General features: G+C 44.9%; 1 protein-coding gene across 4 annotated transcripts in view; it reads left to right on the forward strand.

The window, feature by feature from the left end:
* The first annotated feature begins 131 nt into the window (after positions 1-131).
* LOC110490567 (ankyrin repeat and sterile alpha motif domain-containing protein 1B) overlaps positions 132-16,439 on the forward strand; it is a 358,461-nt gene continuing 342,153 nt past the window's right edge. For 2 of the 4 annotated variants that reach the window (XM_036944932.1, XM_036944930.1), the window contains exon 1: positions 133-689. In XM_036944932.1, coding sequence (XP_036800827.1) covers positions 559-689 — 131 coding nt within the window. In that variant the 5' untranslated portion in view covers positions 133-558. Of the gene's footprint in view, positions 690-16,439 lie in introns of all 4 variants that reach the window. The other 2 variants (XM_036944931.1, XM_036944933.1) reach the window with 2 other exon arrangements.

Here is a 16,439-nt window from a genome sequence, read left to right on the forward strand (position 1 = left end):
TTGGTGCTGTAACCCGCCATCCACGCCCATACTGTACAACGTTGTATTAGGCAGGATACCATTAGGCACTGTGGTGAGTGCGGTTCGAAGAAAGTGGAGAACTGGAGAGAAAGAAAGAGGGAGCGATTGGGATGCTACAATAACAGACAGACAGAACACCACACAACGTGTTTGTTGGGCTACACGGAGAGAGAAGAGAGGACAAAATAGTCGAACCGAGAGAGAAGAGCGCGAGTGGCGGTCTGGGTTTGGCAACCGGCTTGTTCATAGTTCCCTCGAGCCAGCTGCAGCAGGCAGCACCGTGCAAAATGCGCTATTTACGGTTCTTCATTCCTGCGTTCGGTTCGACAATGGACTCGTTCTGCAACTGAGCCTGCCAACCTTGCAGCACACCGCGGACGGAATTTGAGGGAACGCTTACTGCAACATGCAGTAAAAATAACACACTGAGATGTTTTTTTACACGATACAGTGAAGGGGGATCCCCACCGCCGTCATTCTCTTTCCACATACCGGTTTTTGGATTATAAATCCGGGATTAGAAGAAGTTCGGTCGGGATGGGGAAGGAACAAGAACTACTAGAAGCGGCCCGGACCGGGAATGTGGTCCTGGTGGAGAAATTACTGAGTGGGAAAAGGGGAATCCTGGGGACAGCCTCGGGCTCCATACCTCTGCCAAACCTACTGAGGTAAACGAAGTCGTCAACATACACTTTCATGTCATATGAAGAAGATTGCCTTGTTGATACTACTATTGACATACTTCTATTGATGGTCTACGTTGAAAAAGACGGGCTGTTTCGCCAAAGTTGGAGCATAGCACTTTTATGCAAACTGACATGAGACAAATTACTTTATGTGAATTCAGGAAAGCCCGAGGCAGCCTCTGCTAAAGCCTGGTTGTCGTCTTTGTGTCCGAGAAGGGGCTTTGCGTTAGATATAAATTTGGCGCACAAACTGTGCATAAGATTGGCATCAATCTTGACAGCTGTCAAATTGTTGTGCACTTTTACACTGACTCTGGCTATACATTATAATAATGCATGGTTTTGTCCGAAGGTGGTGTTGCCAGCAACGACCTGTAGCCTAATCACTTACTACTGCAAATGTTGATGTTTCATTGTAAATATATTTGTTAATTTCAACCTGGTCTCAGAGCAATTAGTATGGTTTGGGGCGTTCTTTTGTATCCCTCCATTTAGTAGGATATGTTACGTTCTCCAATCCGTATGATATGTTACAAATCAAATAGCATTAATTTCTGTCTTAATGTCTTAAGTAACCAGACCATTCCTACATACAGTATCATACGACTTGGAGGTACCTCAAAATATGTCTACTATGTTATGTCTGGTCAGAGCGACAAGCATGAACATTTGGCATTGATCAGTAGCCTAAACACTCAGTGCCTATTGAGGGCCTGTTGAAGGCCTCATGGTGTGTAGACCTATGCCAGTGTGCCGTCATTGATACATTAAATAGGCTACTATTAAATGACCATAACATAGTCCAAGTGTTTGTGATATGTTGCTGAATGGCTGGCGGTATGTTATGCTGTAAACTCATAAAAGGATAGTCTCTCAGGCCAAAACGGAACCTTGTAGCCTCGTATAAAGACAACTTTAGACTGTGAATAGTCCCTTTCCCCCAGGCCTCTCCTTCCATCTCTATCAGTAAAGAAGAGAGGACTAGGTGATCAGTTAGATCAAAGGACCGGGCGTACGGGAGGAGCATCACCTCAGGCTGTGCAGCAGTGCTTTGCTTTTACAGCCGTGTTGGGGTGCACTGATGGGAGAGAGTGAGGAACAAGACAGTTGAAGATGGGCGTACGCCTATGAAGCAAGAGGGAGGGGGAGCAAGAGGGAGGGGGAGCATGGGAACTGTGTGTTTGTGCGCGTGCTTAAACTGCGTGTAAAGAGCTAAAGGGTAGGCTTGTACATCACCATGGCAACAGCCTCCAGGAACAATTAAAAAAAATAACAATATTTACATCTTACAGTTAAATTAGGAAAAGGAATCAAACAACAATATGTACATATCAACTGCCATGTGGTACAGTATTTGGAAGTGTCCAGCTAGTGTACTACGACCGTGTCCAGCTAGTGTACTATGACCGTGTCCAGCTAGTGTACTATGACCGTGTACAGCTAGTGTACCTGAACTACGACCGTGTACAGGTAGTACCAGTCCCACAACACTGCTGGCATCAAATCCAATGTTTGAATAGGCCTGTGCTATGTATTCCTAGCACAAGCTTGCTTTGACAGAAAATGGTGTCCCTGAGGAACTGTTGTGTAGCGTGTGTGTGTGTGTTGTACTGGGTTACACTGAAAGTTGGGCTTTTTTTGGGACAAGGCAATGGTCCATGCAGGTAAGTCTGTGAAACAGTGGGTTGACTATAGACTGTCCATCTGGACAAGGTTTTGTCAACCCCCTCAGGCTTATTCCCTGACTCATAAAAGTGTGTGTGAGTCAAAAGGAAGGTGGAGGGTTCTATTAGGGTAGGTCATGTTTGGGGAGTTTTCTTTGGGAGACAATGATGCATATTCTCCCATCTTGAGGCTAGAGTCATTCAGAATATTCCAAAGCTGTGAGGCCCTTTTCCAAAACCTCTCAGCACCACATAGTGGGACATACACACACACACACACACACACAGGAAAATCAATAGCAGATGATTTCATGGCCATGGTTCAGATATATACTAGCTGTACACATACTAGCTGTACATGGCCATGGTTCAGATATATACTAGCTGTACACATACTAGCTGTACACGGTCATAGTTCACATATACTAGCTGTACACATACCAGCTGTACACATACTTGCTGTACATGGTCATAGTTCACATATACTAGCTGTACACATACTAGCTGTACACATACTTGCTGTACATGGTCATAGTTCACATATACTAGCTGTACACATACTACCTGTACACGGTCGTAGTTCAGGTACACTAGCTGTACACGGTCGTGGTTCACGTACACTAGCTGTACACGGTCGTGGTTCACGTACACTAGCTGTACACGGTCGTGGTTCACGTACACTAGCTGTACACGGTCGTGGTTCACGTACACTAGCTGTACACGGTCGTGGTTCACGTGCACTAGCTGTACATGGTCGTGGTTCACGTGCGCTAGCTGTACACGGTCGTGGTTCACGTACGCTAGCTGTACACGGTCGTGGTTCACGTACGCTAGCTGTACACGGTCGTGGTTCACGTACGCTAGCTGTACACGGTCGTGGTTCACGTACACTAGCTGTACACTGTCGTGGTTCACGTACACTAGCTGTATACGGTCGTAGTTCAGGTACACTAGCTGTATACGGTCGTAGTTCAGGTTCACTAGCTGTACACGGTCGTAGTTCAGGTACACTAGCTGTATACGGTCGTGGTTCACGTACACTAGCTGTACACGGTCGTGGTTCACGTACACTAGCTGTACACGGTCGTGGTTGATTATGTTAACTTCTGCATGTATCAGCGCCTGGTTTTATGTAGAGGCACAGTAATGATGAAGATGGATTTGTGACTGTAGGTTTATTACGTAATCAGACAGTTATTACAGTGATGACTAGCGTTACCACATGACAATAATGCTTGTCCATTACAATATGTGGGAAATGATGAGGATAACTGTGTGATGAAAGAAGGAACATTTTTAAAAGCCAACACATGCCAGATATGTTGAACACTCTAGCTACACAGGAGAGTCAAGTACTGGTTGTTGTCGGTGCTTGCTATCGTTACTCCTTGTTCTAGTGGCTACTGTCACTGAAGGGGTTCTACAATTGCACAAACACAGAGAGAACCCCCTTTGATCAGTGTGTGGCTGAGAGTACAGTATGTCGTCCTGCTCCACAAACAAACAGTGCTGATGTGAGAAGAGGTGGTGAGTCTCAGAGGGGACACACACACACACACACACAGCAGTGATCTGCTCAAGGCTCCAACACAAGCAGCAGAACACATAAAAAATAAACGCAGGGGAGGCTTGTCTCTGTCGCTCTGTGCCAATTTAAACAGAGATTGATGGAGAGACAGATACTGTGTCTGTGTATTTTCTGTGTTCTGTTGCTTGTGTTGGAATCTTAAGCAGATCACTAACCCAGAATGGAGTGTGTGTGTATACACATTAAGAAATGTCCTTGTTTTTGAAAGAAAAGCAAAAACATTTTTGTCCATTAAAATAACATCAAATTGATCAGAAATACAGTGTAGACATTGTTAATGTTGTAAATGACTTTTGTAGCAGATCTTTTATGGAATATCTACATAGGAGTACAGTGGCCCATTATCAGCAACCATCACTCCTGTGTTCCAATTGCACTTTGTGTTAGCTAATCCAAGTTTATCATTTTAAAAGGCTAACTGATCATTAGAAAACCCTTTTGCAATTAAGTTAGCACAGCTGAAAACTGTTCTTCTTTAGACTAGTTGAGTATCTGGAGAGTCAGCATTTGTGGGTTCGATTGCAGGCTCAAAATGGCCAGAAACAAAGACCTTTCTTCTGAAACTCGTCAGTCTATTCTTGTTCTGAGAAATGAAGGCTATTCCATGCGAGAAATTGACAAGAAACTGAAGTTCTCGTACAACGCTGTGTACTACTCCCTTCACAGAACAGCGCAAACTGGCTCTAACCAGAATAGAAAGAGGAGCGGGAGGCCCCGGTGCAAGAGGACAATTACATTAGTGTCTATTTTGAGAAACAGACGCCTCACAAGTCCTCAAATGGCAGCTTCATTAAATAGTACACGCAAAACACCAGTCTCAATGTCAACAGTGAAGAGGTGACTCCGGGATACTGGCCTTCTAGGCAGAGTTCCTCTGTCCAGTGTCTGTGTTCTTGTGCCCATCTTGATCTGTCCTTTTTATTGGCCAGTCTGAGATATAGCTTTTTCTTTGCAACTCTGCCTAGAAGTCCAGCATCCCGGAGTCCCCTCAACACTGCAATTTCACACACACAGAGAAAGTGATTGGTCCTCGCTCATTTTTCCGGTATGTATCGGTCTATGAAGACCAGAGAGGAAATAACATAAAATACTGTTTATTTTCTGTAATAGTTTCTAACCACAATACTCAGAATTGGTCTTATTATAACACTTAGAATCAGTAATAAATGTCACTTTTTTCCACCACAGCAGCACTCATGGTGTAGTGGACCACTAGACTGAACCACTAGCCTTGGCAGGCCAACACAGATATGTGTGTGTGTTTCCTCAACCGCCTAGTGACTAGACCAACCATATGGGGAAGACCACCTCGTGTGTGTGTGTGTGTGTGTGTGTGTGGTTGCGTGCGTAGGAGGGGTGTAACAGAGCATCCATAAAGATACAGGATGGGGAGATGTAAAGGAGTAGTCTGGAGGAGGGGTGTAACAGACCATCCATAAAGATACAGGATGGGGATATGTAAAGGAGTAGTCTGGAGGAGGGGTGTAACAGACCATCCATAAAGATACAGGATGGGGAGATGTAAAGGAGTAGTCTGGAGGAGGGGTGTAACAGACTATCCATAAAGATACAGGATGGGGAGATGTAAAGGAGTAGTCTGGAGGAGGGGTGTAACAGAGCATCCATAAAGATACAGGATGGGGAGATGTAAAGGAGTAGTCTGGAGGAGGGGTGTAACAGACCCTCCATAAAGATAGAGGATGGGGAGATGTAAAGGAGTAGTCTGGAGGAGGGGTGTAACAGACCATCCATAAAGATAGAGGATGGGGAGATGTAAAGGAGTAGTCTGGAGGAGGGGTGTAACAGACCATCCATAAAGATAGAGGATGGGGAGATGTAAAGGAGTAGTCTGGAGGAGGGGTGTAACAGACCATCCATAAAGATACAGGTTGGGGAGATGTAAAGGAGTAGTCTGGAGGAGGGGTGTAACAGACCATCCATAAAGATACAGGATGGGGAGATGTAAAGGAGTAGTCTGGAGGAGGGGTGTAACAGACCATCCATAAAGATACAGGATGGGGAGATGTAAAGGAGTAGTCTGGAGGAGGGGTGTAACAGACCATCCATAAAGATACAGGTTGGGGAGATGTAAAGGACTAGTCTGGAGGAGGGGTGTAACAGACCATCCATAAAGATACAGGATGGGGAGATGTAAAGGAGTAGTCTGGAGGAGGGGTGTAACAGAGCATCCATAAAGATACAGGATGGGGAGATGTAAAGGAGTAGTCTGGAGGAGGGGTGTAACAGAGCATCCATAAAGATAGTTGGGGAGATGTAAAGGAGTAGTCTGGAGGAGGGCTGTAACAGAGCATCCATAAAGATAGAGGATGGGGAGATGTAAAGGAGTAGTCTGGAGGAGGGGTGTAACAGACCATCCATAAAGATACAGGATGGGGAGATGTAAAGGAGTAGTCTGGAGGAGGGGTGTAACAGACCATCCATAAAGATACAGGATGGGGAGATGTAAAGGAGTAGTCTGGAGGAGGGGTAGACGTGGGTCAGGGGTCAACTGTGGAGAATGTAAGTGGGATCACACACACACACTCTCTTAATTAAATTTCAATTCAATTTAAGGGCTTTATTGGCATGGGAAATGTATGCTTACATTGCCAAAGCAAGTGAAGTAGATAATAAACAATAAAAAATTGACAGGAAACTAGAGGTCGACCGATTAATCGGAATGGCTGATTAGGGCCGATTTCAAGTTTTCAGAACAATCTGTAATCTGGATTTTTGGACACCGATCATGGCCGATTACATTGCACTCCACGAGGAGATTGCGTGGCAGGCTGACTACCTGTTATGCGAGTGCAGCAAGGAGCCAAGGTAAGGTGCTAGCTAGCATGAAACTTATCTTATAAAAAACAATCAGTCTTAACAAAATCACTAGTGAACTACACATGGTTGATGATATTAATAGTTTATGTAGCTTGTCCTGCTTTGCATATAATTGATGCGGTGCCTGTTAATTTATCATTGAATCACAGCCTACTTCGCCAAACGGGTGATTTAACAAGCGCATTCACAAAAAAAGCACTGTCGTTGCACCAATGTGTACCTAACCATAAATATCAATGCCTTTCTTAAAATCAATACACAAGTATATATTTTTAAACCTGAATATTTAGTTAATTCTGCCTGCTGACCTGAATTTATTTTAACTAGGGAAATTGTCACTTCTCCTTCTTTCTGTGCAACAGAGTCAGGGTATATGCAGCAGTTTGGGCCGCCTGGCTCGTTGCGAACTGTATGAAGACTATTTCTTCCTAACAAAGACAGCCAACTTCGCCAAACAGGCGATGATTTAACAAAAGTGCATTTGCCAACAAAGCACAATCGTTGCATGAATGTACCTAACCATAAACATGTCTTTCTTAAAATCAATACACAGAAGTATATTTATTTAAACCTGCATATTTAGTGAACAGAAATCCAGGTTAGCAGGCAATATTGAACTAGGAAAATTGTCACTTCTCTTGCGTTCATTGCACGCAGAGTCAGGGTATATGCAACAGTTTGGGCCGCCTGGCTCGTTGCGAACTAATTTGCCAGTATTTTACGTAATTATGACAACATTGAAGGTTCTGCAATGTAACAGGAATATTTAGACTTAGGGATGCCACCCGATAGATACAATACGGAACGGTCCCGTATTTCACTGAAAGAATAAACGTTTAGTTTTCGAAATGATAGTTTCCGGATTTGACCATATTAATGACCTAAGGCTCGTATTTCTGTGTGTTATTTATTGTGTTATAATTAAGTCTATATTTTGCTATTTCAAAGAGCAGTCTGACTGAGTGGTGGTAGGCAGCAGCAGGCTCGTAAACATTCATTCAAACAGCACTTTCGTGTGTTTGCCAGCAGCTCTTCGTTGTGCTTCAAGCATTGAGCTGTTTATGGCTTCAAGCCTATCAACTCCCGAGATTAGGCTGGTGTAACCGATGTGAAATGGCTAACTCGTTTGCGTGGTGCGCGCTAATAGCGTTTCTATCTGCGACGTCGCTCGCTCTGAGACCTTGAAGAAGTAGTTCCCCTTGCTCTGCAAGAGCCTCAGCTTTTGTGGAGCGATGCGTAACGATGCTTCGAGGGTGGCTGTTGTCGATATGTTCCTGAGTCGAGCCCAGGTAGGGGCGAGGAGAGGTACGGAGGCTATACTGTTACACTAGCAGTACTAAAGTGCTTATAAGAACATCCAATAGTAAAAGGTATATGAAATACAAATGGTATAGAGAGAAATAGTCCTATAATAACTACAACCTAAAACTTCTTACCTGGGTAAACTTTCATATGTTCTCATGTTCTGAGCAAGGAACTGAAACGTTAGCTTTACATGGGAGAGAGAGAGGGACATGGCACATATTGCACTTTTACTTTCTTCTCCAACACTTTGTTTTTGCATTATTTAAACCAAATTGAACATGTTTCATTATTTATATGACACTAAATTGATTTTATTGATGTATTAAGTTGAAATAAGTGTTCATTCAGTATTGTTGTAATTGTCATTATTACAAATAAAATAAAATCAGCCGATTTAATCGGTATTTGCTTTTGAAAAATCATAATCGGTCGACCTCTACAGGAAACATTACACTTACAAAAGTTCCAAAAGAATAAAGACATTTAGAATGTCATTATGTCTCTATACAGTGTTGTAACGATATGCAAATAATTAAAGTACAAAAGTGAAAATCAACATAAATATGGGTTGTATTTACAATTGTTTGTTCTTCACTGGTTGCCTTTTTTTGTGCCAATAGGTCACAAATCTTGCTGCTGTGAAGGCACACTGTGGTATTTCACCCAGTAGATATGGGAGTTTATCAAAATTGAATTTGTTTTTGAATTCTTTGTGGATCTGTGTAATCTGAGGGAAATATGTCTCTCTAATATGGTCATACATTGGGCAGGAGGTTAGGAAGTGCAGCTCAGTTTCCACCTCATTTTGTGGGCAGTGGGCACATAGCCTGTCTTCTCTTGAGAGCCAGGTCTGCCTACGGTGGCCTTTCTCAATAGCAAGGCTATGCTCACTGAGTCTGTACATAGTCAAAGATTTCCTTACGTTTGGGTCAGTCACAGTGGTCAGGTATTCTGCCGCTGTGTACTCTCTGTTTAGGGCCAAATAGCATTCTAGTTTGTTCTGTTTTTTTGTAAATTCTTTCCAATGTGTCAAGTATTTTTATTTTTATTTCTCATGATTTTGTTGGGTCTAATTGTGTTGCTGTCCTGGGGCTCTATCTCTCTCTCATGTACCTACTCCTCACTCAACATAACTCTTGAGTTTTAATTAAGTTTCCTTTAGTTCTGTTAACATTAGAGAGATGTTGAATGTATTTACCCTGTGTAACAGTACAAACCGTTAGCCACCCACAGTGAGCTCTGGAGTGTCCTAAGAAAACGCTTTGTAAAACATTAATTACCGATAACAAGCATCCCACAGTCCACTCATTTAAATATATTACAGCTGCACCATCGAGGTCATCCTGATGGGTTACATCACTGCCTGGTATGGTAAACGCTCTGCCTCCGACTGCAAGGCACTACAGAGGGTAGTGTGCATGGCCCAGTACATCACGGGGCCAAGCTTGCCATCCAAGTACCTCTATACCAGGCGGTGTCAGAGGAAGGCCCTAAAAATTGTCAAAGACTACAAACACCCTAGTCATAGACTGTTCTCTCTGCTACCACACGGCAAGTGGTACCAGAGCACCAAGTCTAGTTCCAAGAGGCTTCTAATCAGCTTCCTTCCCCAAGCCATAAGACTCCTGAACATCTAATCAAATGGCTACCCAGACTAGTTGCATGGTCACCTTTCATAACTCTACCTACATGTACATATTACCTCAACCGGTGCCCCCGCACATTCACTCTGTACGGGTACACCCTTTCTATAGCCTCGGGACATATGGAAAGAGGCCAAGGGAAGAAGGCTGTTTTCAGAGTATTGGGACCCAGCCCATGGATGGGAGGCCAGACTGTCATTGTAGTTAATGAGGTTCTGACCTGAACACACACACATTCCTTCCTGCTTCCTTTGGCTTGTATACTAGCACTTGTTCTGGGATGAATCGCACCGTGCCAAGACGGTGGATGAATCGCACCGTGCCAAGACGGTGGATGAATCGCACCGTGCCAAGACGGTGGATAAATCGCACCGTGCCAAGACGGTGGATGAATCGCACCGTGCCAAGACGGTGGATGAATCGCACCGTGCCAAGACGGTGGATAAATCGCACCGTGCCACGGCGGTGGATAAATCGCACCGTGCCACGGCGGTGGATGAATCGCACCGTGCCAAGACGGTGGATGAATCGCACCGTGCCAAGACGGTGGATGAATTGCACCGTGCCAAGAGGGTGGATGAATCGCACCGTGCCACGGCGGTGGATGAATCGCACCATGCCAAGACGGTGGGTAAATCGCACCGTGCCAAGACGGTGGATAAATCGCACCGTGCCAAGACGGTGGATAAATCGCACCGTGCCAAGACGGTGGATAAATCGCACCGTGCCAAGACGGTGGATGAATCGCACCGTGCCAAGACGGTGGATAAATCGCACCGTGCCAAGACGGTGGATGAATCGCACCGTGCCAAGACGGTGGATGAATCGCACCGTGCCAAGACGGTGGATGAATCGCACCGTGCCAAGAGGGTGGATGAATCGCACCGTGCCACGGCGGTGGATGAATCGCACCATGCCAAGACGGTGGGTAAATCGCACCGTGCCAAGACGGTGGATAAATCGCACCGTGCCAAGACGGTGGATAAATCGCACCGTGCCCAGACGGTGGATAAATCGCACCACGTTTCATCTTCAATGCCCTTGCTGATGGAAGGAGGTTTTCACTCAAAATCTCATGATACATGGCCCCATTCATTCTTTCCTTTACACGGATCAGTCGTCCTGGTCCCTTTGCAGAAAAACAGCCTCAAAGCATGATGTTTCCACCCCCATGCTTCACAGTAGGTATGGTGTTCTTTGAATGCAACTTAGCATTCTTTGTCCTTCAAACACGATGAGTTGAGTTTTTACCAAAAAGTAATATTTTGGTTTCATCTGACCATATGACATTCTCCCAATCTTCTTCTGGATCATCCAAATGCTCTCTAGCAAACTTCAGATGGGCCTGGACATGTACTGGCTTAAGCAGGAGGACACGTCTGGCACTGCACGATTTGTGTCCCTGGTGGCGTAGTGTGTTTCTGATGGTAGGCTTTGTTACTTTGGTCCCAGCTCTCTGCAGGTCATTCACTAGGTCCCCCGTGTGGTTCTGGGATTTTTGCTCACCGTTCATGTGATCATTTTGACCCCACAGGGTGAGATCTTGCATGGAGCCCCAGATCGAGGGAGATTATCAGTGGTCTTGTATGTCTTCCATTTCCTAATAATTGCTCCCACAGTTGATTTCTTCAAACCAAGCTGCTTACCTATTGCAGATTCAGTCTTCCCAGCCTGGTGCAGGTCTACAATTTTGTTTCTGGTGTCCTTTGACAGCTCTTTGGTCTTGGCCATAGTGGAGTTTGGAGTGTGACTGTTTGAGGTTGTGGACAGGTGACTTTTATACTGATAACAAGTTCAAACAGATGCCATTAATACAGGTAACGAGTGGAGGACAGAGGAGCCTCTTAAAGAAGATGTTACAGGTCTGTGAGAGCCAGACATCTTGCTTGTTTGTAGGTGACCAAATACTTATTTTCCACCATAATTTGCAAATAAATTCATTAAAAATCCTACAATGTGATTATTCTGGATTTGAAGTGTACCTATGATGAAAATTACAGGCCTCTCATATTTTTAAGTGGGAGAACTTGCACAATTGGTGGCTGACTAAATACTTTTTTTGCCCCACTGTATATGTATGATTATTCTGTATGTCATGGTTCCCCATCTGACGGCACAGCAGGGGATTTTATTTGGCCACCTAATCTGACTTTGGTGCAGGTCACGTTGTTCTTCACATTACCGTCTCTGGTAAACGCGCACTATATCAAATTATATCAACGTTTATTTGTCACATGCACAGGATACAGAAGGTGAAATGGTTACTTGCATATTGGAGTCTTTTGTTTAGACATGTAGCTAGCTAGCTAAACAATGAACCATAATGCCAACTCCTACTACTACGCATGAATCTGCAGGTAGCTAAAGCTAACCAACTAGGTTCAATGTTAGCTAGCTACATAGCCATTTGCATCGTTAGTTAAAACATAATGTTTTCTGAGATATAAATAATATCACTACACAGATCATGCACATAATGTTAGCTAGCGAGCCGGAAACGTAGAACATGTGAAAATGTAGCTCGACTCTTTACCTGTATAGACGGATGAACGCGTCACGGTAGACTGGAACCATTTAACTCTGTCTTGTTTGTAGCTACATCTTGCTTGGCCAGCGTTGGGTCTAGTCGCTCTGGTTCACACTGGCCGTGGCGTGTGCAGAAAGTAGCCCATCTGATCTGTCGATTTGCGCCTGCTAAATTCAGGTTATCAATGTTGTTGAGAAAAGGAGCACATTTTTTGTAGTTCTCGATTGTTAACCCATACTGAGCAGCTCACGTTATAGACAGAAGCGGTCTACATGGCAGACCAATCCAAACTCATCTCCCGGCATGTCCAGCCCATCCATTATCTCAGCCAATCATGGCTAGCGGGAAGGCTGGCGAATATAAACCAACTAGGCTCAACCAACTAACCAACAACTTTATTCATATTTACAGATGGAATACAAGTTTGTTATTAAAACAAATGAAAATTGTGAAGGAATGTTCAAGATTGCATTTCTTCCCCAAAAAATCACCACAAAACGAAGAATTTCAAATGCCTCTCCTGTGAGGTAGTGACGTGTGTGTGTGCCTAGCTTCCTGAAACGGGTCACAAATGTACGCAAGGTTTAAAATGATTGTGTTTTAGTCAAATATTATATCCGTTTGGGCTTCTTGCGGTCAACTTGCAGTCTTACCAGTAATTTGTAATTATGTTCCGAACCCCTGGCTATCCAGTCAAGAAAAACTGGTCCCACGGCTGAATCTAGTTGATGATCCCTGCTGTATGTATTTATAGCTGCAGTATGCCTGAATGTATTGGGTGTGTGAATTGGCATGTGAAATGTGTGTGTGTGTGTGTGAACAGTTGTGACAGCTTTAGTGGTGACAGTGCAGACAGAGGTAGATTGGCGCTCCGATGACATTTGCAGTCTCAAGACAGGACTCCCATGCACACAATGGAATTGGCTCAGCAGTTCTTAGTGTGTGTGTGTGTGTGTGTGTGTGTGTGTCTGACAGCTGATCTCAACCCTGTCCTGAAGTACTATTAAGCCTATGACTGAGTACAGCTGCCATTCAGCTTCATTCTATCAAACAACATTGCAATGTGTGTGTGATGGAGAGTTGGTGAATGAATGAATGTGTGTGTGTCTGTCACGAGGTGATGGACAGCGTTTAACCAGCCGGTGCTATGATGCACTCTTAATTCCCACGGTAATTGATTTCCCGCTTGCCCATTTCTCGTTGCCGTGGGAGCCGTAGCGCGAGCAGAGAAACCAGGAAGTGAATTACTCTGAGTGACAGCCCCTAATGGGCCATATTTCCCATCAGGCCGAGCTGACGCCAACAGATTGTCCTCCAATTCCCAAACACAAACTCTGACACACACTCTTTGAAATTCATAAAGAATGAGAAACACACACACACACACTGATGTGAAAAAATAATCCTTCACTACCTATCACCATAACTCTGCATTGGAGTTTAAACCACTATGTTGGGATAGTGATCGTATGTCTCAATATGACCAGAACTTTCCTTTCCTTGTATGACCCAAGGTGGAATACATGACAAATGAGTTCTTTTTAAAACGGATATAAAATATTCAACACTCCCTGACTGCAGTGAAAAATAGAGAATATATCATTCTCTGAGTCCAGTGCTCCTTCTGTTCAGATCACCAAAAGCGGTTGAATTCGGAGGGAAAGCCATTGGGAATGATTGAATGAGTTATTGTGTGGATTATTTTATTATCACTTTATGCATTTGTGCAGAATGTTTGATGTCTGATTGATGGAACCGCGAATAGCCTGTCTTCCAAAATCACTGATTGATTGTAACCTTTTTCCTCCTCGGATATTCCATGTGAAATTTCTGCTTGTTGACACTCCAGAAAGAGGGAAATGGAGACCCAGGTGAAATGCACTTTAAATACATCTGACTTAGAGAGGGAGGTGGAAAAAAAGAGAGAGGGAGGAAAGAGTGGAAACGCAAGGTAGGTGTGAGAGAGTGAAGGAGAGAGAGAGGTAGGGAGTGCGAGTAGGAGGTAGTGGATCTAGGCAGGCTGGGGGAGAGAGGAGGAGGGATGTTGGAGGTGTAGCGGAGGTGAAGGTGTACTGTGTCTCTGCCCAGGGTGGTGGCAGGGGGAAGATCTCATACCAGGCAACCCTAAAGGAAGGAGAGATTACAACACTACCGTCTACTCAACCTCTTTCTATTTCTCCCTGAGGGTTGGTCTCTCCTTAATTCCATTCAATTCAAGGGGCTTTATTGACATGGGAAACATATGTTAACATTACCAAAGCAAGTGAGTTAGATAATATACAAAAGTGAAAAAAACTAAAAATTAACAGTAAACATTACACTCACAGACGTTCTTTCTCTCTGAGGATCGGTCTCTCCTTCTCTCTTTCTTTCTCTCTGAGGATCGGTCTCTTTCTTTCTCTCTGAGGATCGGTCTCTCCTTTCTCTCTGAGGATCGGTCTCTCCTTCTCGTTCTCCCTGAGGTTCGGTCTCTCCTTCTGTTTCTTTATCCCTGAGGATCGGTCTCTCCTTCTCTTTCTCCCTGAGGATCGGTCTCTCCTTCTCTTTCTCCCTGAGGATCGGTCTCTCCTTCTCTTTCTCCCTGAGGATCGGTCTCTCCTTCTCTTTCTCCCTGAGGATCGGTCTCTCCTTCTCTTTCTCCCTGAGGATCGGTCTCTCCTTCTGTTTCTTTCTCTCTGAGGATCGGTCTCTCCTTCTCGTTCTCCCTGAGGTTCGGTCTCTCCTTCTGTTTCTTTCTCCCTGAGGATCGGTCTCTCCTCTTTCTTTCTCCCTGAGGATCGGTCTCTCCTTCTCTTTCTCCCTGAGGATCGGTCTCTCCTTCTGTTTCTTTCTCCCTGAGGATCGGTCTCTCCTTCTCTGTTTCTTTCTCTCTGAGGTTTGGTCTCTCCTTCTCTGTTTCTTTCTCTCTGAGGTTCGGTCTCTCCTCTGTTTCTTTCTCTCTGAGGATCGGTCTCTCCTTCTCTGTTTCTTTCTCCCTGAGGATCGGTCTCTCCTTCTCTTTCTCCCTGAGGATCGGTCTCTCCTTCTCTTTCTCCCTGAGGATCGGTCTCTCCTCTTTCTTGCTCCCTGAGGATCGGTCTCTCCTTCTCTTTCTTTCTCCCTGAGGATCGGTCTCTCCTTCTCTGTTTCTGTCTCTCTGAGGATCGGTCTCTCCTTCTTCTTTCTCCCTGAGGATCGGTCTCTCCTCTTTCTTTCTCCCTGAGGATCGGTCTCTCCTCTTTCTTTCTCCCTGAGGATCGGTCTCTCCTTCTGTTTCTTTCTCCCTGAGGATCGGTCTCTCCTTCTCTGTTTCTTTCTCTCTGAGGATCGGTCTCTCCTTCTCTGTTTCTTTCTCTCTGAGGATCGGTCTCTCCTTCTCTGTTTCTTTCTCCCTGAGGATCGGTCTCTCCTGTTTCTTTCTCCCTGAGGATCGGTCTCTCCTCTTTCTTTCTCCCTGAGGATCGGTCTCTCCTTCTGTTTCTTTCTCCCTGAGGTTCGGTCTCTCCTTCTCTGTTTCTTTCTCCCTGAGGATCGGTCTCTCCTCTTTCTTTATCCCTGAGGTTCGGTCTCTCCTTCTCTTTCTCCCTGAGGATTGCTCTCACCATGTCTCTTTTCTCTCATACATGTTCCCTCCATTTCTTTCTCTAAACATGTTCTATTTTCTTCTAGCTGCGTTTTGCTCTCTCTCTCCCCTGTCCCTGTCTCTGTCCCTGTCTCTGTCCCTGTCTCTGTCCCTATCTCTATCCCTGTCCCTATCTCTATCCCTGTCCCTGTCCCTATCTCTATCCCTATCTCTATCCCTATCGCTATCCCTATCCCTATATCTATCCCTATCTCTATCCCTATCTCTATCCCTGTCTCTCCCCTGTCCCTGTCCCTATCCCTGTCCCTGTCTCTATCCCTGTCCCTGTCCTTGTCCCTATCTCTATCCCTATCCCTGTCTCTGTCCCTGTCCCTGTCTCTGTCCCTGTGTCTATCCCTGTCCTTGTCTCTCCCCTGTCCCTGTCCCTGTCTCTGTCCCTATCTCTATCCCTATCCCTGTCTCTCCCCTGTCCCTGTCTCTGTCTCTGTCCCTGTCTCTGTCCCTGTCTCTCCCCTGTCTCTGTCTCTGTCTCTGTCCCTGTCTCTCCCCTGTCTCTGTCCCTGTCCCTGTCCCTGTCCCTATCTCTATCCCTATCCCTATCCATG

The sequence above is a fragment of the Oncorhynchus mykiss genome, chromosome 15 (assembly GCF_013265735.2).
Source record: "Oncorhynchus mykiss isolate Arlee chromosome 15, USDA_OmykA_1.1, whole genome shotgun sequence".
In the NCBI taxonomy this organism is placed as follows: domain Eukaryota; kingdom Metazoa; phylum Chordata; class Actinopteri; order Salmoniformes; family Salmonidae; genus Oncorhynchus; species Oncorhynchus mykiss.